At 51.8% G+C, this 21,195-nt stretch overlaps 1 protein-coding gene across 6 annotated transcripts in view; it reads right to left on the bottom strand.

The window, feature by feature from the left end:
- Nucleotides 1-273: 273 nt before the first annotated feature.
- Nucleotides 274-21,195, bottom strand: part of CACNA1H (calcium voltage-gated channel subunit alpha1 H) — a 192,761-nt gene continuing 171,839 nt past the window's right edge. For 4 of the 6 annotated variants that reach the window (XM_019494553.2, XM_019494550.2, XM_019494551.2 and 1 more), the window contains 7 exons: nt 20,595-20,673; nt 15,998-16,119; nt 14,246-14,584; nt 11,587-11,742; nt 5,801-5,987; nt 3,841-4,019; nt 274-2,467 (listed from right to left, as the gene is read on the bottom strand). In XM_019494553.2, the coding sequence (XP_019350098.2) occupies nt 1,283-2,467; nt 3,841-4,019; nt 5,801-5,987; nt 11,587-11,742; nt 14,246-14,584; nt 15,998-16,119; nt 20,595-20,673 (2,247 nt within the window). In that variant the 3' untranslated portion in view covers nt 274-1,282. The other 2 variants (XM_059716434.1, XM_019494554.2) reach the window with 2 other exon arrangements.

A 21,195-nucleotide genomic window follows, 5' to 3' on the forward strand; every position in this document is an offset into this window, starting at 1 on the left:
AAATACATTTCTTAAATAATTTACTATTTATTTGTTTTGTTTTGTATTTTTTTTTAATCTCTCTGTAAAGTCCTTCCCCTCCCCCCCTCCCGCCCCCGCCTTTTCTCTTGCAACTCGAGAAACCTTATTTGTGCACGTTAGTTCAGATTATTGCAACGTTTAACCTGAATTCAGTCAAAGGAAAATACAAAATAAAAAATAAAATAAAACGGAGTTTGTACAGACAAGAAGAATGAATAACTTATTATTGCACTGGCTACAATTCAGTAGTGATTTGGTTTTTTTTTTGTTGGTTTTTTTTTTTTTATTTTTCCTGTAGAGAGGATAAACCTCTAAAGTAGCAAAGAAAAACGAGGGAGGAAAAGACACGCGCACATACACACATGAGTGCACAGGGGTGCACGCACACACATGCACACACACATGCGTGTGCACACACACACACACACACAAATCAAAAGCATTAGCTGTGAATAGAAGCCAACAGGATGACCGTGGAAGGAAAAGGGGAAGGAGACGAAAGAATGACAAAGTAAAGGAGGAAGAGAAACATTAGGAAAATGAACAGCCTTAATAGTTACTTCCACATAAAACCCAAGAAAACACCACCCATTTGGGGAGTCAGATGTAATGCAAAAAACAGTATTGTTTCTCTATAAAAATATGTGCATTATGAAGAGAGAGGTTTTTTTTGTGGGTCTTTTTTTTTTTTGTCTTTTTTTCCCTTTGTGGTTTTTTTTGTTTGTTTTTTTTTTGTTTTTTTGTATTTCACAAATACATTATTTCTATTTATATAACTGCTGATATACAGACAATGTACAGTTCCCGTCTTCTGGGCACTTCCGTGTACTGTGACGTCGTTGCACAATAAAAGGTGCCTGTTTAAAAATCGAGACGATTCCTTTTTTTTTTTTTTTTTTGCCCCCCTTAAAAAAAACAACCCCAAACCAAAAAAAACAAACCCCACCCTGCCCCAAAAAAGCCCAAACCCGAATCAATGTGATTGAGGCCATGTGGGGGGGGGGGAACGACACGACTCCATCTTCCCTTTAGAAAAGAAAACAAAGTTTGCATAACCCTCTCCCCTGCCCTGAACCTTGCCACCGCGTCAACCTATCGATTGATTGATTTTGTGTTTTTTTGCAAACCTCCACAGCGCTTAGGAACAAGTGACTGGGAAAAAAGAAAGATCAGCCACCCAGATGTGGCGACAGTCCCTTCTGCTTCAAAACCACATTGGTATCAAGCCCTTAAAACTCCCCTTTCCCCCGCCCCTGGAAAGCTATACGGGTTCCTCTATGTCTTCATCTGTTGCAACGGTCATAGAGACCAGTCCGTGCTTCCGTAGGGGGCTCTTCGTGACCACGAGGAGCTCCTTGTTGGTCTCCGGGTGGTTGCACTGAGTTTTTAAAGGCTCCAGCTTCTTCAGCTCGAGCGCCGCGGGGTCCGGGCGGGATTCCCCGGTGGAGGGCGAGGACTGGCCGCTGTCCAACAGGAGCTCCGAGAGGCTGCTCAAGGAGCTGGCGTCCGACTGCTCGAAGGAGAAGTTCGGGATGGCCAGGTGCTCCCCTCGACACAGCGGCTGGACCCGCCGCTCCGCTTTCGAGGGCTGCTCCCCCGGCGGGTTTTCGGCCAGGTCCAAAGAATCTCTGTAGGCCGCGGATTCGCAGGAGGGCGTCCTCCTCCGCAGCAGGCTGTTCTCGGATGCTTTGGTACGGGAGGCCGCGCCGCTTTCGTCCTCCATGGGAGGATCTATAGAAATGCACGGCGGGCTCATCTTCTTCTTCCTCCGAGCCCCGTGGACGTACTCGGACTCGAGCTGAACGTGGATGGGCGAGCGCGGCGCGCCCTCCGCCGGCTGCTCAAAGCTGCAGTCTCCATCATCCAGCGAGGGACAGATCTCGATGGAGTGCCGTCTTTGGTCGTCTGCCCAGCTGGGCTTGTCCAGGAACCCTTTCGTGTCAACACTGTAAAACTTCTTCAAGTCCTTCTCTCTGCTCCCGCCGCTCCCTGCCAGGCTGGTTGTGCTGCAGTTCTTGCGGTGGGCTGGCGAGGAAGCCAGGGAGGCAAAAGGGGAGACGGAGAGGCTCCTCGATCCGGGCGCCTCCCGCCAGTCTTTCGCCGAGCTGTTGATGTGGCTGACCTCTTCGTCCGCCAGGTCCGAGGACTCGAAGAGCGAGTTCCCGGGGTGCAGCGGGTCGCTGCTGTCGCTCGAAGCCCGGCTGGGAATACTGTGCTGGCTATACGTGTGCTTGCGGGTGCGGACGCTCGAGTGCCTGTGGTGCGACGGCGAGGCAGGGGAATGCGGAGGGGTGCCTGGCAGGGAGAGAGGGGCAGGATGCAGCAGAGGGGGGCTTAGGGTGCTCTGGGATGGCTTTTTCGGCTGCAGGCTCTCGCCAGACTCCTCCTGCACGTTGTCCTTGGTCTCCGCTTTCTGCCCATCCACGGATTCAGTCCTGATGGCCTCCTGGAAGGGAAAGAGAGAGAGAGAGATGGGCCAGGAGCGCAAGGCTCTCCCAAAGGGCTTACACGACGTATGTTTGTTGCAGAGCAGGACAAGGCCCAGCGACATTGAGGACCAGTAAAATCCCTGCATGCACCGTGCCATCCATCACGGAGGTTCATCGACTAAGGGGGCACAACAGGTTTGCAGGAGGACAGAGCCAGGCCTGGTCTCACGTACCTCGTCCATCAGGCCCTATTCTTCCGAAGCCTTCCAGACCTTCTTAATCCTGTGCTCATCTCCACCCTCTAGGATGCTCGGGACTAGGGCTATCGCTCTACGGGGTATCCGAACCAGCTGGGAGCAAACATCTCCCCATAGGACAGCACGGTACACCGCAAAAGTTGCATGCCTAGGTTTAAAGCATCTGCACTTTCAGAGCCACGTTTGCGGCACCTCTGTCGCTGGAGGTTTTTAAAGGCAGGCAAGACAAATGCTGGTTTAGACGGGGGCGAGTCTCCCTTGAGCAGGGGGCTGGACGAGATGACCTCTTGGAGGCCCCTTCCGACCCCACTCCTCTGATTCTCTATGATTGCCTGACATCCCTCCTGTGATTTTATACCACGCGACATGTACCATTGGTCTGGTACCGCCTGGGTATATGGGGTCAACGCTTTCTCATCTTTGGCAAACAGGGAAAAGCTCCTTTAATAAAATACCAGCCGTGCTGACCACCAGAATCCCCAATAAAGCGAGTGGATGAGGTCTCTGGCTTGCCAAACGAGGGACCTGATGAATGACTCCAGGTCCCGTGAGGCTATTAAGCCATGAGACACTCGAATCAAATGCAGGCTGCTCTGAACTGGTCCCAGCAAGCGCTGCTCTCAGATGTTCGTGTGCCCCTGTCTGACTTCCAGCCCGAGCCGTGAGCATGCATCCAAAGGCTGAATTTGGCTTAGCAGCCTCCACAATTATTTGGACTAGCAGGGGGCTAACAGGAGCTTTGCACAATACAGAAACGCTTTCCCTCCAACATCCGTTCGGCGCCGACACTTGCTGCTCCTCTGAAATTGGAATCCGTCTAAGAGGACGGTATCCGCTGATGGTTTGAAACGCGCCGAGTGATTTCCCTAGGCTGGGATGCGGAGGCTGGGAATTGATTGAAAAAGGAAGGCAGTCAACAGAAAAGACGCTAGGCTGCGTCGTGCTCAAATAGCTATTTTGCACGCGCCGTCACAGACAACTTTGTTTGTCCTCGTTTTGTCACGTTGCCCCCCCCCCACCCCCAACAGAGAAGAAAGGCGGTGGATGATGAACAGGATGAACAGGGGAGCAGGAAAAGGAGCAAAAGGAAAAATTTCACTGCCGTGGAGATCCCTGGGCTGCCGGTCTCCTACCTGCCTACACAGCAGCCGGTTGAGGCTGGGAGATCGCGGGGTGGCCGTCAGGGGATGGATCTTCCAAAGGTCTCGGGTGTTGCGGTAAGACGGTCCGGCGGTCAGCTGAAGACACTCGGTGGGGATTCTCAGAGAGGAGCTTGTCCCCACGGGCTGGGACCGGGTAGAGGTGATGGACCCTGTGCAATGGAGAGACAGCGCTGACCCCAGCTGCTACGCAGCTGGCCTGATGCTAATGCAGACCTTCCCCGCTTCACCAGGCCCCCAGGATTTCAAGGCGACCAGGGTGGGGCAATGAAACGCACATTCATTCCCCCCCACCGCCGCCTCTCCCTATCGCTTTGGGTCCGACTCAAAAAGGGCAGTATCCCGTGGTCACAATTCAAGCCAGATGTGGACCAGTGGCTCAGTCCGGATAGCGCTACTCAACGCTCCCAGAACGACTAACCTGCAAGCAGTCCGGGTGTGTTTGCGTGCCCTAACACGCGCTGTGCACGCCGGCATTGCACGAGTGCCAATAAGCCCTGCTCTCTGCCAAGGGGCCAGCGCATATGGAGGGGCTATGGTGTGGTGTAGCACAGCGCTGCCTTGCACCCTGTAGACGTGACCTCTACAGCAAGTCCCTTCACCCTCTGTAGGCAGCCGTGAACTGAAGCATGGCCCTATCTCAAGGGCATGTCACAAGGGCAAATGCATGTCCCAACCCGGTTTCACATGAAACCCATGGGAGTCTTACCATATAGCTCAGTTGGAGCAGCTCCAGCATCAGTCAAGAGCTTTGACCCACTCTGAAAAGGCCCTCTTGGTGTCACAAATCAAATGCCTGACCGTTGTTTCCCATTTTGGCCCCTGCCGCCCCCGCAAAGCCGCCCGCCCCCTCCATCCCCTGCTGCCTGGCTCAACTTCCACTTGGGTTTCAAGTTCCCCTGCCTTTTTGGCAGCGGGGCGTGCGGCCCTTCAGTGGCGAGTGTGCCATTGTCTGTTTTTATCTCTCTGCTCCGTATAAAAGCATGGCTATCCATCTCCCCAAGAGATCTCACCCCGAGGTCGGGGAACTTGGACCTGTGACAAAATCCATCCTGACGGTCTGCCACAGCCTTTCCAAGAGAGAGATTTGCTGCGGAGAAAAATATCCCTCCCGATCATTTGTCTTTTGGGGCCCTTTTTTTTTCTCTTCTCCCTCCAACTAGTCTTAAGAGGAGTGTGGGAGCTGCACTGATGGGGTCCAGCACAGAGCAATGAAAATGGTTCGGGGTCTGGGGCACAGGACTGGTGAGGAGAGGCTGAGGGAAATGGGTTTATTTAGTCTGCAGAAGAGAAGACCAAGGGGGATTGAATAGCAGCCTTCACCTCCCTGCAGGGGGGCTGCAAAGAGGATGGAGCTGGGCTGGTCTCGGTGGGGGCAGATGACAGGACCAGGAGCGATGGGCTCAAGCTGCAGCAAGGGAGGGTTAGGTTGGATATTAGGAACAACTTTCTCGCTAGGAGGGTGGTGATGCACTAGAAGGGGTTACCTAGAGAGGTGGTGGACTCTCCATCCTTGGGTTTTTTAGATAAAGCCCTGTAGTTGTGGCTGGCCCTGCTCTGAGCGGGGTTTGGACTGGATGTAACCTCCCGAGCTCCTTCCCACCCATATTGTCTACAATTCTATGAAAAAGAACGGCCTTGTGTTATTTTCAATCTTACCACCGACTACTTTCATTTTGGGACCCCTCGTTCTTGTGCCGAGAGGCCGTAAATAATACATCCTACTAGTTTTATTTTGTGACCCCCTCATTTTTGTATTGAGAGGGAGTAAATAATAAATCCCTGTTGACTTTCTCTTGGCCATTTAGTATTTTGTAAACCCTTACCGCGTTCCCCCTCTAAACTGAACAGGCCTGGCCTCTTTGGTCTCTCCTCCATACCACTCATCATCCGCATTTAATCACTCACTAACCATCTCTTCCTTTTACAGTACCTCTCTGTGACTTGCAGGGGTAGCTCTCCATCTCCACCTCGTGCAGCGGGTACGGTGGTTTGGCGGGCATCACGGGGCGGAACATGTAGCTATCGTTCGGCAAGGAGTGCATCCTGGACACCGAGATCTTGCGGACAGTCAGGAAGTTTTGAGACTCCTTCTTCGCCCAGAGGCAGGCAGCTCCTTCCTGCAAACCAGTGAGAGAAGGAAAGTTGGGTTATTCCACCCCATGGGGACGAAGCTCTGATGGTGTCTTGACCAACCATCCTTTTAAAGATGCACTGAGGTTAAACATTGGGCCAACATACCACTTGTTGTCTTGATGATTTTGATGTCTCTGGAGCATTTCTGTAAAAAAGGACTCCAAGGGGACACAACAGAGACTTTTCTCATGGCTGCAGGTTTAGCAATAACTCAAGGCCCGACAGCTTGGAAGCTATCACCTTGGCGGTCTAGTAGTACAGTTTAAGTCATTGGAAACGCCGCCTACCGCATCGGTGCATGAGAAAGAGCGGCTTTTGCAGCAGATAAGCACTCATCTCTCAGCACACGGCTAATGTAATATCTCTGAAACCTCCGGTATTTCTCAAGCAGTCACGCAGGGAGCGGCAATATCTGGCTCAACAAGCGGCAACCTTGGGCAAAATGGCTCGTGAGACCACACCGACAGATGGAGACACGTGTTCCTGGCAATTCATGTGCCATGTATATTGGATGCATGGCCGTGTACACCCACATGCACAGAGACACAAAGCCCACATCAACGCCTAGACAGACATTACAGCTTTGAACCTGCAACGTGGACTAGCCAGGCTGATGGCTGAATCCATACAGCCGCTCAGTGACTCAGCTACCCGGTGTAAGATCAGCACCTAGTATGACAAATATGAATTGATGTAATAATACTGGTACTCTGTCCTTTTATAGCAACTTTGGTCCAAGGAAGGCTCACGATGCTTCATTTAATTAGTCGACATACTGCTTTCCAGATGGAGATGTTAACGTGACTTTCCCAAGGTCATACAATGATTGAGTGGCAGATATGGGACTAGAGCCCAGGAGTCCCAGCTCTCTGTCCTGTGTTTTTAATTATGAGACACATTCCCTCCCAATTCATTGAGTTATCTCCGGAACAACTAATTGCTTCCAACGTCAGCCTCCAAGTGGCTGATAAAATAATAATAATAATAATAATAATGTTCCTGGTCACATGTGCGAATGAACACACTTTACTTCCCGGCTGCACTGTTTTCCTTGAGTCGCGCTAGGAAAGTCTGGGCTTGGGGTTGCCTGGCTCAGATATCACCGAGGATCTGCAGAAATCTGGGCTTTCCGTTCGGCGCCGGCTCAGGAGTTTTACGCATCAAATCCCTAAGGAGGACCAATCCTCGAAACAAATTACTTCTACGCTTTTACACTGTTGAACTTGGCTCAGAAGGCAGCAATTTATTACAGGGAGGTGGCATTGGGTACAAAACGCCGCCTTTGACCAAGACCAGGAGAGGTGGACCTCAGCCCTTCCCTCTAATACAGATGCCTTCCTGGCACAGTGTGGACCAGCTTGGCGCCCGCGTCTAGCCATGACCATTAATAAGCCGACACCATTTGAAGACCTGAGCTGAACCATAATTAGCTCATGAGAAATCGACTGTCAGGAAACTCCTGGGCTCCCTTTGCAGGAGTCGAACACAGCGGCCCCCAGAGCCATTTCCCCGGGAAGCATCACAATATTTTTCCAAAAGCTCCTGAGCGTTTGCTTCCAAAACTTCAGGATGGATTTTGGCAGTAACGAGAAAGAGAGTGACGGCAATAATTAAGGGGACCAAAGCGATAACGCCGGGTAAATCCGTGGCATTTTCAAGGCGATCGTGTGCGCTAGTCTGACGCCGTGTCTTTAGATGCTGACGCTCAGCCTGCACAGGGCACCAGGCACTTTGAGCAATGATTGCTCATGATGGCGCTCACGCGAGAGCTCCCTTTGTCCTTGGACTGGTTGCTAAAAGCCTGTTTAAAAGTTTGGTTTAATAAAAGGTATCATTTTGGAACCACGAGCTCTAAATTTTTGCATTTCTTTTTGGTCCTGGGCCAACACGGCTACCAAATACATCCCTGAAACATGGCAGATGGCAAATTTTAGCCGATTTTGGATTTTAAACTTCATTGCAGAACAACAAGAAAGATGTTTCAACCTCCCTGCCTGCCATCGGACACGTCCAGGGATGGACTCCTGCCTGATCTACACAACAAAGAGCAACTCGGAGACACTCTCACACAGACCCTTGCATGGACCCAGAGGGACAGCTTTTCTATCTCCAGCTCCCTCTATGCAAAAATGAAGTTTATTCCTTCCTATGGGGACTTTTTAGCATCTTTAATTTTCCCAGAGCTTGATGAAGGGCCTTTGAGCCTGCAACCCTGCAGAAAGAGATTTTTTTCTTTTTGCAATTCTCAGTTGATCTAATAAAAGTTTTCAGTTTGGACCCACGAGCCCTTGATTTTTGCATTGCTAAAATCCTGGCATGCTCCTGGGGCCGCACCAGGGAATGGCTTAACTTAGTGCGGGACATGGGGTCCAGCGGAGAGCAATGAAAATGGTTCAGGGTCTGGGGCACATGACTAATGAGGAGAGGCTGAGAGAAATGGGTTTTTTTAGTCTGCAGAAGAGAAGACCGAGGGGGATTGAATAGCAGCCTTCACCTCCCTGCAAGGGGGGTGCAAAGAAGATGGAGCTGGACCGTTCTCAGTGGTGGCAGATGACAGGACAAGGAGAAATGGGCTTGAGTTGCAGCAAGGTAAGTTGAGGTTGGATATTAGGAAAAACTCTCTCACTAGGAGGGTGGGGAAGCACTGGAACAGGTTACCCAGACAGGTGGTGGGATCTCCATCCTTGGAGGTGTTTAAGCCCCAGGTAGACAAAGCCTTGCCTGGGATGATGCAGTTGGGGCTGGTGCTGCTTGGAGCAGGGGGTTGGACTAGATGTGACCTCCTGAGCTCCCATCCAACCTCATTTGCTATGATCCTATGATTGAATGGGCTTGCAGACACCACTCAGTTGCATCATACTTACCCCACAATTATCAGGCATTATACCCTCCAAAATCAACCACCATGCAACCGGGTTATCATGCAGAAACACCCTTTGAAGGGACCAGATGGCTCAAGGGACCACGACAGGATGCACAGCCTTTCTCCTTTGGGTCACTAGTCTGGATTTGGGTCCAGGCCGGGAGTGAGGCAAATGTATTTACGAGCCAAGAAGCCAGCTGGTGGCTTATGTGAAATGAATAGACAGCTTGAGGCGCGTGGACATGTCCGAGTCTACGTCCAAGCCCCATCTCCCATAGTGGTTCTCTCACCTGAGACACCAAGGTCCGAAAGGACATGTAGGATCAGGGTTCAGCAGCTAAACCAGGAACCACACACTTTGACCATCCTCGCTGCCTCCCCCCCGCTTTGGGTGCACAATGCACCTAAGTGCAGAGACCTGCCAACTTGGTGTTTCTTCTCAGCCCCCAAACAGACTCCACTATCTTTTTTTGTGTGGAGAAATAATCCTCCAAATGCCTTTGCAGGACATGACCCTTCTTGTGTGATTAAACGGTCAACCCTGGCTCTGCAAGCAGGGATGCCTGGCAGGACACGCGGGCCCTGCAGCTTGGATGGCTGCTCCTTTTTGGAGGCACCGGGCCAGCTGCCTGCAAACGAGCCGTGGCAGGACTCCCAGAGAAGGGGATGCCACGAAGGCACGTATCGGCTGCGCTTGCTCCTTTTGATCTCTCTCACTCATCCTCTGCAAACGGGGTCTGTCTCTTGGACTCGGGGCTACCCTAGCAATTTCCCACACCAACGATTGCAGGCTCCCCGGTGATGAAAAGTCCAGAAAAGAGCAGAAAACACATCTTCCCGCCGGTGCCTGCCAGACCTGGGATCCATTTGAAAGTCTCTGACTCTCACAGCTTAACCGGGCCGCTCTTCCCTCCTCCCCCTCGTTCTCCTCGATGTTAACAAGCCGTCTGCCCTGGCACCTTATCTGCATGATAGCAGAAACCCTGGGACCAGAGTACATGCAAAGGGCCAATTATTATCTGTCTCCAAAAGATGCCCTTCCCATGTTCCCTCTTTGATGCTAAATCAAAACTCAGCTTGAAAGGAGACGAGGCTGCCATCGTGACCTGTCCTGCCCTCTACAGCCAAGGACTAAACCTTAGCCCAGAATTGGCTGGGAGATGATACCAGCTTGCAGGAAACCCAGAGATATTTGGCATATGCCGCTCTAGTCATTCTCGTTACAGATGAACAATGATGGGGGAGGTATCCCGGTAACGAAGAAGCCAGATTGCTTTTGAAGAGACCCTAGAAGACCAGCCTTGGGGAGCTTGCAAATCCCACAGTGATGTTGCCATGCTATATTCACTCATCTCCGTGGGGTCTGGGTCCCTTTTGTATGGTCAGCCATTCATTATTGCAAATGGCAGGTGGAGACCCCTGTAGCCTACTCTTATGCTAGAAACAGGAGACAGTTTGGCCCATTTGGCCAATCTCACAGTCCGCTAAGAGCCTGAGCAAAGAGCAGCTCGGTCTAAAACAAGTGCTTACATGTGCATCCAACAAGAGCGGGCAAGTGCCAGCAGTGCCCAACCCACTGCAGAGATGCCAGCGGTGCCCAACCCAGCCTGCTGGGCTAGGGAAAGGTCACTGGAGAGTTGGAGAAAGAGAAATGATGTTTAAGGCAAGCGTGGTTTGGCAGGGGAGGGGTTCAGTGCCTAGTACACTTGCGAGTCTTTTGGCAGCTGCATAGGAAAACAGACTGAGGCCACCTCATTCATCACGCAGTGGTGCTGGAAGGGGTGCGGAGATAAAACTTCAGCTTATTTGATCCACAGCCAAGGAAGGAAGAAGTTCACAAGCTGTGTGTGCCAGTGTGGGCAACTCCTGCTCTTATCGTGTGCTCCCAAGTCAGTGGGATGGAAAGCCACTAACTAGCTCCTACCTTCCTTGCGGCATGTCATGAGCTGAGCACGGCTTCTCTGGCTTGCTCAGCGACGGGCTGCTTCCCGAAGAAGCGCCCATCTAACTTTTTACCAGCCCCTCCTTGGAGGATCTGCATGCAATGAGGGATGGCTAACAAGCCGTGGAGGAGCTGTGGCCGTTTTCTAGACCATCCTCTTTCCGCATGCCCGGACCGCCACGTTGCATCTATTACTTTTGTTATGCACCTGCTCGAGGCTGCTCCGAAGTTTCACGGCAAGGAAACGCAACTCTGCCCTTTTCCGTCAAAAGCACCTGACCCACTACTCACTCCCATTTAGCTTAAGAAATGTGCCCCGGTGTCTCGCACCCTAACCAAAATGCCTACCAAAGTAGCAAATCCGTGAGAACTCGGTATCGCCGGCTGATCATCTTGACTAACGAAGCTACTAGGGCAGCTGTGGATCACGTATGTGGCATTCAGACCGATTCACCACGGAAAAGGTTCGTGAGGCAGGCCGGAATATTATTTCCAAGGGTTTATCCGTCTTAAATCTATCCGTCTATCTGCACAAGCACCGCGAGGCTCTTGGAGCCGAAAGCAGCACCTCATGCACGTTCCGGTCCCAGCTGAACGAGACAGGACAGGTTTTGTCGATGCAAAGGCAGGATGAAAGACAGGAATGGAAACGGACCGTTCTAGCCGGGAAGCGACAGGAGGAAGACGACGCTACGGGAACACTAACATGCCACGGCTAGCGGCACAGCACTGAAGCATGAAGGCACAAGGCAGAAGCAACGGCACGTGGTTCATTCACCTCTGACTCGTGGCCGGGGGCTTTGTGGGAAGGTGTCGGGACATGGTGGTGAGGAACAGAGCAGAAGGACGTGTGCTGCATCACGGGAGTCTCTCCGCCCTCCAGCGGGTCTGAGTCTGGCATGGCTAAAGACACGTTCTCACAGCTCAGTGCCTCCTTGGGGTGCAAAAATCAGGGAGATAAAAAGTATCAGTAGCAGAATAAGGCCGGGACGGTGGGAGACACGTCACTCCTAAGCGTGCACACACTCTCCCCTTTGTGTTTCCACGCCTGCCCCATCCGTGCAATGGAGAACGGAAGAGGGAAGGAAGTGGTGACACGCTGATGCCAATTCATGTGGCTAGATGTGACCTCCTGGTGCCAATTCACGTGGCTGGAGCCTACTGGGTGCTTTGCTACCTCTTTCCTAGGCATACAAGCCCACTGTACACAGGCCTGGTCAGAGGTCCTTCCATTCCAGGTCCGAGATACCAACTTCATCCCATTACCCTGTCAGTACCGTGAGGAGCCCTGGTTTATCCATAGTCCTCCTACAGCTTCCAAGGTAATGCCCAATGCAACAGCACCTCAGCCACCCTTTAGTAGGTGCCTCTTTCTTTTCCTGGCCAGGTTCACTGCTTAGCAGTGAAGAACTGGGCTCCCCTTACCTTTGTCGCGATGGTGAGGCCAGCATTAGGGGAATCGCTAGGAAAGACTAACGGCTCCACTCCCAGCTATAATGCGGTTGGGCCTGGGAGGTAAATAAGTCCGAGGATGGCATTTATATCATATCTCCCCTCCTTGGATCTCTCTACAGGGTCATCCATACCAGCTCCCAACTGCTTATCCCAAAAGGCAACCAGCTTGGCTTCTTTGGTACTAGAAATAGGACTGTGCCTTCAAGAATGGCATGCAAAACAGCCCAGTGTAAATGCATCTACATACTGGGGAGCCTAGTTGGATGGACACTAAGGTACCACTCCAGCTGGGCATGGCAACCCAGTTGGGAGTCTCCTCCCACTGTAACTGGTGGTGTGTACTGGGGGGGAAGTGCGTTAACTTGCAAATTCTGACCTGAAAGCAGACACACCTCCCTTTGGTCCCAGTCGGCACGTGATGCATGAACACTAAGGCACCGGTACGGACCTAACGCACCTGAGATGCAGATCATGGCAGGAATTCACCTTGGAGACACTGCCAGGTGACTTCAGTGCCGTCCCCGGGGCGATTTGGCAGTAGCGTAAAGCACAACGGGGCAAATTTGTTCAGCTGGGATCCCAGTATCGGCTGGTGGATGGCCATGGAAAGGTCTGAGCAGCCCGAGGGTTGCACACATTGTACCACTATTAGTTACTCACGTCAAAACCCCTATGTGCGACTGGTCGTCTGCTACTTGTTATTCTAAGAAAGTTTCAGTCGCCTCTCCAAGAAGCGATACCAATGGGACTCTGGGGGCTCATCGTGAGTAATATCAGCAACGTGAACAATCTTGCAAACCGCCCCCAGGGTCCAGTACGTTCGGGGAATATTTACAGATCCCCAAATACTCGCGATTTGTTTGCATACAGAGAAAAGATCTCCCTCACACCCCCAAGAGAAAGTCAACCTGTTCTGCTGTGCTGCACTGGCCGGTGGAAACGTCCATTAAGAGCTACATTCAAAATGCTGGAAGCCCTGCGACTGCCCAAAGGGTCATTTTTCATTTGCCGTAATAGAGTTCATCATTAAATGCCGTTTCATCCGCACCCCCCCATTGATCTTATGCTAGATTTAGTTTTGATTGTACCGACACAGCCATTCTGCATTTGCTGTTCACACGCCAACACCGTGCGAGACAGACCTCACTTCTCTCCAGCCTTAGTTTGGTTTGTCCTGTTCTTTTCCGGGAGGGTTAATAAGAATCAAAGACTTAACAATCCTGGTTGCATGAGAGCAGGTGAGGTCTCGGCACTGGCCAAGGAAGTTTACATCAGTTGGTACCCGTGGGACTTTGGAGTCTCCCACGACCAAATTGGCATTCAGAGGCTACCTGAAGGGAGTTGGGAGTTAGGATTTGTTCCCGGGGTAGGGGGTCCAATGATGGTTTTTTTGCAAACTGGGGAGCACTCCCCAATGGATCTCAAAGTGATATGGGCTCCTTTGAAAACCCTTACCAAGAAGGTAGGACTAAGGAAAACCTGATCTGGATTTCTGTCGCCATAAAGGAAACTCAGCCCATCGCCCTGGTCTCTGCAATGGGGGTGGTTAGGACAAGAGGCCTGGTGTTTCCCAGTGACCCAGCTGGACCAACTTCCCCCCCCGGCAGTGGCTGTTCCTGTTTAAGTGAACTCCAAGGAGCAGAGCAGCCCCCTAGGTCCTTCCTCCAGACTCAAATGGGATCCTTTCTCCGCTGCTGGTTTCTAGCAGAACAGCAGAAGGTGAACGCTCCTCGAGAGAGGGGCGGTGAAACCCCAGGACCGGAGGGTCTGCATGGAGGTAACAGTGCCAAGATACCCTGCCCGGATGGGAAATCTCATAAAGAGATGGGGTCGGAGACCCTGTCTGAGCCACTGCGCTGAATGGTGTCATGCCAGCTCTTTGGCTCTGAACGCCTCTGGAGCATTTGCCTGTCATCGCGGACGGCTCAGAAGCTCCTGTTCCCCACCGGTGAGAGGAGGAAGAGGCCTTTTTGCATCATTACCAGTGCCTGTTGTTTCACTCGCAGGGGTGACTCCAGCTTCCCGCCCTCCTGGCTCCCGTACGGGGCCCTGCCGTCGGAGGCAGCGGTGCTCCCTCCACCCCCACTGCTGGCCGGGGTGGCAGCTCCGCGGGACATCTCCAGCTCGATCTCGGCGTCCATCTCGGCATCCTCCTTGGCTTCTTTGTTGCTCTCCTCCAGGTGTTTCATGAGCACGGCCACCACCACGTTGACCAGGACGAACTGGGCGATGAGGACGAAGGTGACGAAGTAGACGGGGGAGATGACCGGCAGGTAGCTGAGGCAGTGCTTGTCCTCCCGGGTGCACTCTCGGAGCGTGTCCTGCGATGGGAAAAGAGAGGAAGAGGCTGGACCCAAATAGAGCTTGGCTAACGAGCCTTGAAACGGCTCCAAAGCCAGCAAGCAAAGCACGGTGCAAGCTGGAGAAATGTTACTTGGGAAAGAGATTGAGGACTTAGCGGGGAGACCCACCCCTTCGTAGCTTATCATAAGTATATAAGGGGTGTGCAATCACGAACTGGGAGAACATCTCTTCACCAGGGCACCCCAAGGGAAGACAAAGTCTAATGGTCACAAACTGGTGGAAGACGGTTTTAGACTGGACGTAAGGAAAAACTTCTTTACTGTCCAGAGTCTGGAATAGGCTCCCCGCAGAAGTGGTGCAAGCACCTACTGTGGATACCTCGAGTAGGTGGTATCCAGAGTAGATGGATACCACCCACTCTGGAAACACTTGGATGCTTATCTGGCTGGGGTCATCTGTCCCCACTGACTTCCTACGTCTTGGGCACGGGGCTGGACTTGATGATCTTGCGAGGTCCCTTCTAGCCCTAATGTCTACGAAATCTATGAAATCGTGAAAGGCCTAAAGACAGAGACTGGCAGCTCTGCAGAAACACCCTGGTCCAGTGCTGGGTTACGGGGATGTGGCACAGAGGATGCGGTGAGTGAAGATGTCTAGGGGCACAGTCCCCACTGCTCAAGGGGATGGGTGTTATCTGGTAACAGCATAGGGCTTATGCCTCCCACTTGTTTCTGTCCAGCAGCGTGCAGCACGGCAAAGCCCACCAGCCCGGAGAGTTGGGGGAAGTTTTGAGAGACGAACTGTTAATTCACCAAAAGATACAGTTCTTGGAGGGGGGGGAACGGATTGGAAAATTCAGGCTGAATCCAGCCAGAAAACACTAAAACAAAGAAAATAGAGTTTCATTTCAACATAAGAACATAAGCAGTGCCATGTTGGGTCACACCAATGGTCTCTCTAGTCCAGGGTCCTGTTTCCAACAGTGGCAGAAGTGGCTGCTACAGAGGAGAGCATCCAGCCAGATCTCTCTAGCGTGATCCATCCCCTGCCCTGCACTCACCATTTATTGGGTTAGAGACGCCAGCGGAAACACCTCCAACCACTCTGTTCGATATTTTTAAAAGCAACAAAAAGACTCCAGCAACACCCCCCGAACAAAGGAAATCCCCAAAAGCAAACCCAACCAACCAGAAAAGCCCTACCAAAACCCCCGAACCAAACCAAACCAAACACTGCTTCCCCCCAAAACCCAACCAAACAAAAAAGAGACCCCCCCCCCACAACTCCCAAACTCTTAATTTAATCTTCAGCAAAATGTTTCAAGTCAATATTTGTATTTTTCCCTTTGGCCGGTCTTCATGCCTCTGCTGCTCACTTTGTTTCACGCGCGTGGGACCAGCGAGCGTGCTCCGGGCAACGAACCCACCTACCTTCATGATGCCGTTCCAGTTGTCTCCGGTCGACACCCGGAAGAGGGTGAGGAAGGCCATGCCGAAGTTGGCGAAGGTGGCGTGGCGGCTCAAGCCCTCGCAGGGATTGTCTTCGCTGCAATCTGCGCACAACAAGGGAAAGCACCACCGTGAAAACAGCTCTGAGCCTGGCCCCCTTGCAGTCAGGCTAGTTCAACAGGGCAGCACAGCCTCATGGACGGGGCGCTAGACAGGCACTCAGGAGACTGTTTTGGCCTACTGAGTGACCTGGGGGCAAGATGCATCTCCTCCTTGAGCCTCAGTTTTTCCAGGTGTAAAATGGGGACAGTGAGGCTGCTTTCTCTTTTACGCTGCTTGGAGACCAATTGATGGAAAGCACTTTACAAGAGCCTGGAATAATAACAGCTAGTATTTAGCATTTTGCAAAAGAGTACTACCGGGGCGGGGGGATGCTGATGGAGGGGAAGGAGGGAGCTTGGATGCTCTGGTTTTGCAAGGTCTACTTGGAAAGCAGGTGATGCTGCTTTAGGGGGAGGTTTCTCCAGCAGGGATGGAGGGTTGTGGCCAGGAACGTGCCCATTGCCAAGCCTCTGTGTTTATCGAGCGTCCTAGATGTCACGGCGAGGGGTGCCACAAAGGGTCCTTGCAGGAGGGACGGGGCCTCTTTCATTCTGCCCCATCATTTCATGTCACACAAAATGTTGTTAGCAATACCGCAGCAGCACCCAGGAGGCCAAGTCAAGGACCAGGTACCCCTCATGTTACGTGCTGTACGGAGAAAGGACCAAAAGGACAGAACCTGACCCCAAAAGCATGCCATGTAAGCAGATGTGATGCTGCCCTGCATTTTCATCTCATAGCCCACCGGCTTCAGGAGGCCAGGACCCTGGAGGCCAGCCCAAGCTGATCTGCACTGAGGATTTTGCCTTCCTTTGCTCCCAGGGGCAATAGTAACTTTTGCTGCGGACGCTTTCTTCTCCCCAAGCAACTGTCCTAGATAGCACATCCAAAGGATGTGTCGTCGTCTTTGCTGTGAATGTAAGAAGGCTAACTTCATCACGCAGACAAAGCGGGCTGCGTCGGGTACCAGCCTCATCCCATTCCCCTCCATCCGCTTGGCAGCGTGAGCCGGAGACGATGCTTCAAGCTATGTGGATGCGAGTCAAAACGTATAAACTGGCTCTCCATCATCGGCGGCTACTGGGCTTCTCAACACACACTTTCCCTCCTTACTGCTCCACAGTATGGTTTGTCTATTATTCCCCTCAATTGTGGTTCATTATCCTGATTTTTTTTATTTTTTTTACAGAGCACATTTCCCAGAAGGGACCATTTCACTGGAATAAAGCGAGCGCCTTTATACTGTTTCCCCCACGATTTAATACCCTAATGAATGGAAATTGCAAACACAATATGTCCCTCCTTCCATAAAACACAGGCTCGTTACATTTTCATTAGGACAGGCAGCCATCCTTCTTGCTGTGTTTCATTATTAGTCATTTCTGAAGCACATACAAAAAAAACCCCAAACCCAAAAAACCCCAACTGGCCAAGAGGCACAGGGAGGGAGCTGGAGTGACTTGCAGCTGCCACGGACGAGAAAATAAAATATTTCCCAATAAAAGTCAGGAAGGGGAAGTGGGCTGCTGTCTGGCTGGAGTTTTGGGTGCTGGCCACAGCTGGGATTGAGGCTTTTCCCAATCTCTAACCACACGCAGCAATTCCTGATTGCACAGGGTTGCCAAAAGTAGCGCGAGTGCGCACAGAGCAAGGAGTCGGAGCAGCAGAAGGTGCCTGTGCGAGGGCTTTGCACGGCACGGGGGGGTTGGTTTGGAGGCTGAGCGTGAATAAGACAAAAACAAAGAGGCAGATGGATTTCCTTTCAGGAGGCTGGGTTTTTGGCGACTAAAAACAATCCGTTTTGGGTGGAAGGAAACAATTTTGTTCTGGGCATTTCTGAAGAAAAGCGAAGGGGCAGCTGTGGCAGCAGCACTCCTCGGAGACCTCACTGGGTGTGTGGGAGCCCAGGTTCAAATCCATCGGCTGCCCGGCTCAGAGCAGGGATGCAAACCATCATTTTCCAGGTCCCTCGACAGTGCCCGAACCATGGAGAGAGGCGGGATTTTGAAGTGGCATGTCCTTATGTTGAAGCACAGCAGTGGGGTGTCTTCTGCCCAAAGGAGGGTGGGTATGACAGGCGCCAGGGAACCACAATCTACCTTTTCAGTGCTGCCCACAGCACAGCGAGCTGCTCAAGTATGAATATCATAGTGCAGATGCACAATTGCAAAGGCAGCTAAGGCAAGCTAGCCTAGTGATTCAAGCACTGAACTGGAACCAAGGTCTGGGTTCTGCCCCATGCTCTATACAGTTGGGGGCAAATCGCTTCCCTCAGTGTTCCCACCTGTAAAATGGGGATATAGCAACATTTCTTTTGCCTATCTAGGCTGGAAAGGACTGGCTCTTGCTACATGTGTGTACAGCATCTGGTGGCTAGGAGCTCCGGGTTTTTTATGACTAGTCAGCGATCTAGTAGAAACTGGACTGTTCCCGGGGTGAGGTTCCTTGGCTCCTCTGAAGATGAGGGTTTGATCAACACCCAGGGGTGCATACAGAGCTGCAGCAAACAGCGCAGTGGCTCCTTCTCCATTAAAGAGCCCGCCTCAAATTAAGCAGGTTGTGAAACATATGATACGAATAATCCAGGTTCGACCATAGGAGTATAGTTCCCTGGTGTGAACGATCATGTTTCCCCTGGAAACTAGTTATAACTAGAGTCAGGAGTCAAAAAACCTGGGAGCTTTTCCCAGCGGTGGCAGTGATTGTGGGGTCACCTTGGGCAAGCTACTTTCCCCTTGCCTCAGTTTCCCTATCTGTAAGAACAGGGGTATGCAGAGCGAGGCTGCAGGGATCGACCAGGGCAATCTAGGGATGCAAAGCCTCGCAGGGCTGTAGACAACTCTTGCTGCTGCTTTTGGAGTCACGGGCATTGCACAACTTCCAGAAGCTCTCGTTATTTCTTATAAATCCTGCAGCCCAGCTGAGCTTTTCAGTCCCGGCCTTCGCCGGGGGTGCAACTCATTAAAACCCATCTGAAGACGATTAGCCTTTCCCCTGCACTCCGTCGGCTGCAAAAGGAGCCGCTCTGCAGAAGCTTTGTTATCCAATACCAAGCGCAGCCCTGACCCAGGGCTTCAAAGGCTTTTGGAGCAGCGTGTGTGGGAATGCCGAGCCACAGCTGTGAGACCCCTGGGACAGTCTGTCCCTGGGCTTTCCAAATAGCAAATGTGATGGTGCAGCAGACGGGGCCATGGGAGCGTCCGTGGTTATGATCTGCTGGGGGCGCGGGCATGCCTGATAGCGTGTCGATAATGCCCCTGGATGCGTGGTGGTTCCTGCAGGGACTGAAGCAGGTCACAGGCCTCTGAGAGCATGGAGCTAGAACATATGGCTATGTGGGTGCAAAGCCACTAATCACCAGTGGTGAAATACTGGAACGGGTTACCTGGAGAGGTGGTGCAATCTCCATCCTTGGAGGTTTTTAAGACCCAGCTAGACAAAGCCTTGGCTGGGATGATGTAGTTGGGGCTGGTCCTGCTTTGAGCTGCTATTTGGACTAGAGGTGACCTCCTGAGGTCCTTTCCAACCCCAATTTCCTATGATTCTGTGCACCGTGCTGCCCTGCCCTGGCTCAGGGGTGACGGGAGGACAGTGGGGGTGCAAGGGGGACAGTGTCCTGGATTTCATGGTCACCCTACTCATGAGCATCAGACATGAGAAGGGAGCCAAGAAGCCACACTGTGTGCGAGCATATGTTGCACTTACACTGAGTTTGGCTAGAAACGGTTGGTGCAAAGTCACCTGCTTGGAAGTGGGATATTCCCTCCTTCAACAGCCAGGCCCTGGGAGCAGGGCAGGACCATGCCAGGCTGAGTTTGTCTCCAGTATGACCTGCCCTTCCTCCAGCAGCCATACACCCTACCATGTCCCTGGGTAATACATCAGGGATGCCTGGCCAGGGAGTTACTGCTCAAGTATTCAGATTGGGGGATTGGAGTTTTCAACAACAATCACATGGACAAGACTCGGGTGATCCTTCCAACACTGTCTATGGACAATTGACTGAGTGATCCTTCCAACCCTAACTCTCTACGAGTCTGAAAACCTTTTTGGAGGAGGAACTGAGCCAAGGGAAAGGAAATAATGAAGCGGGGTGGAAGATCAGAGGAGCCAAAGGTGTACGGTGGAGTCACTCCAATATCAGCCTGACCCTTATGCAACTCTGCAGACTCACGTGTTGTGTCTTAAACTTCCGGCCTAGGGAACATATCCCTGCTCATATTTAGACAGTAAATAGTTTCTTTGCGACTGGATATGGTGTCAAACCCGCGTGTATGCGCATCAGAAAGGTTCTGTACTATATCCTCATGTGTCATCTGTGACCCTGAGATCAAGCAAAAGCTTTAATCTTCAGAGCTAGAGAGTGTCAATGGGAAAAAAAAAGGGCCCGAGGCAAGAGCCAGAAAAGAAAGGAAACCAACAGGTACAGGGAAATATCGACTGGATGAAAAAAAGCGGTGTCAGGCACATTACTCACCAAGCTTTCCAAACAACTCCACTCCCAGGGCAGCATAGATAAAAAACAGGAGCATAAAAAGTAGGCCAAGGTTCCCTACCTACATAAGAAGAAAGCAGAAGAAGGGTCAGCCACATTGACATCACAAGTGTCATTGCTCCATTACATTTTACATACAAGCAAAAAGACATCAGTCAATATATAACCGGGGGGAGGGGAGATGGGGAAACATGGGCAATGGTCAATGTTGGCCAACGGAAGCCTTCCTGGCACTTTCCCCCTTGCATGTCTAAGCCACTTTTGGCATCTGTATGTGGCCCCTTGAGTTCTGCTTACACCTGGTGCTGCTGTGGCCAACCGTGGTCTTCACTTCAGTAGGACTTGACCCTGAATCACTGCTTACGTTCACCCCTTCCCAGGCTCGGGGTTTACTGGTAACCCGTATAAAATGGAAACATCTGTCTGTGTTTCCTACCTGAACTAGTCTCCAAGACCTCATGTGTCTTAGCTCTCTCCAGCCTCACCAGAACCACGTGCAAGCACGACTCGGCCGCAATCACCTTGACCCTCAATGCACGTGGCATTGGTAAAAGACATTTTCACTCCTCCCAGGCTGTTGTTT

This window comes from Alligator mississippiensis, chromosome 13, assembly GCF_030867095.1.
Source record: "Alligator mississippiensis isolate rAllMis1 chromosome 13, rAllMis1, whole genome shotgun sequence".
NCBI lineage: Eukaryota > Metazoa > Chordata > Crocodylia > Alligatoridae > Alligator > Alligator mississippiensis.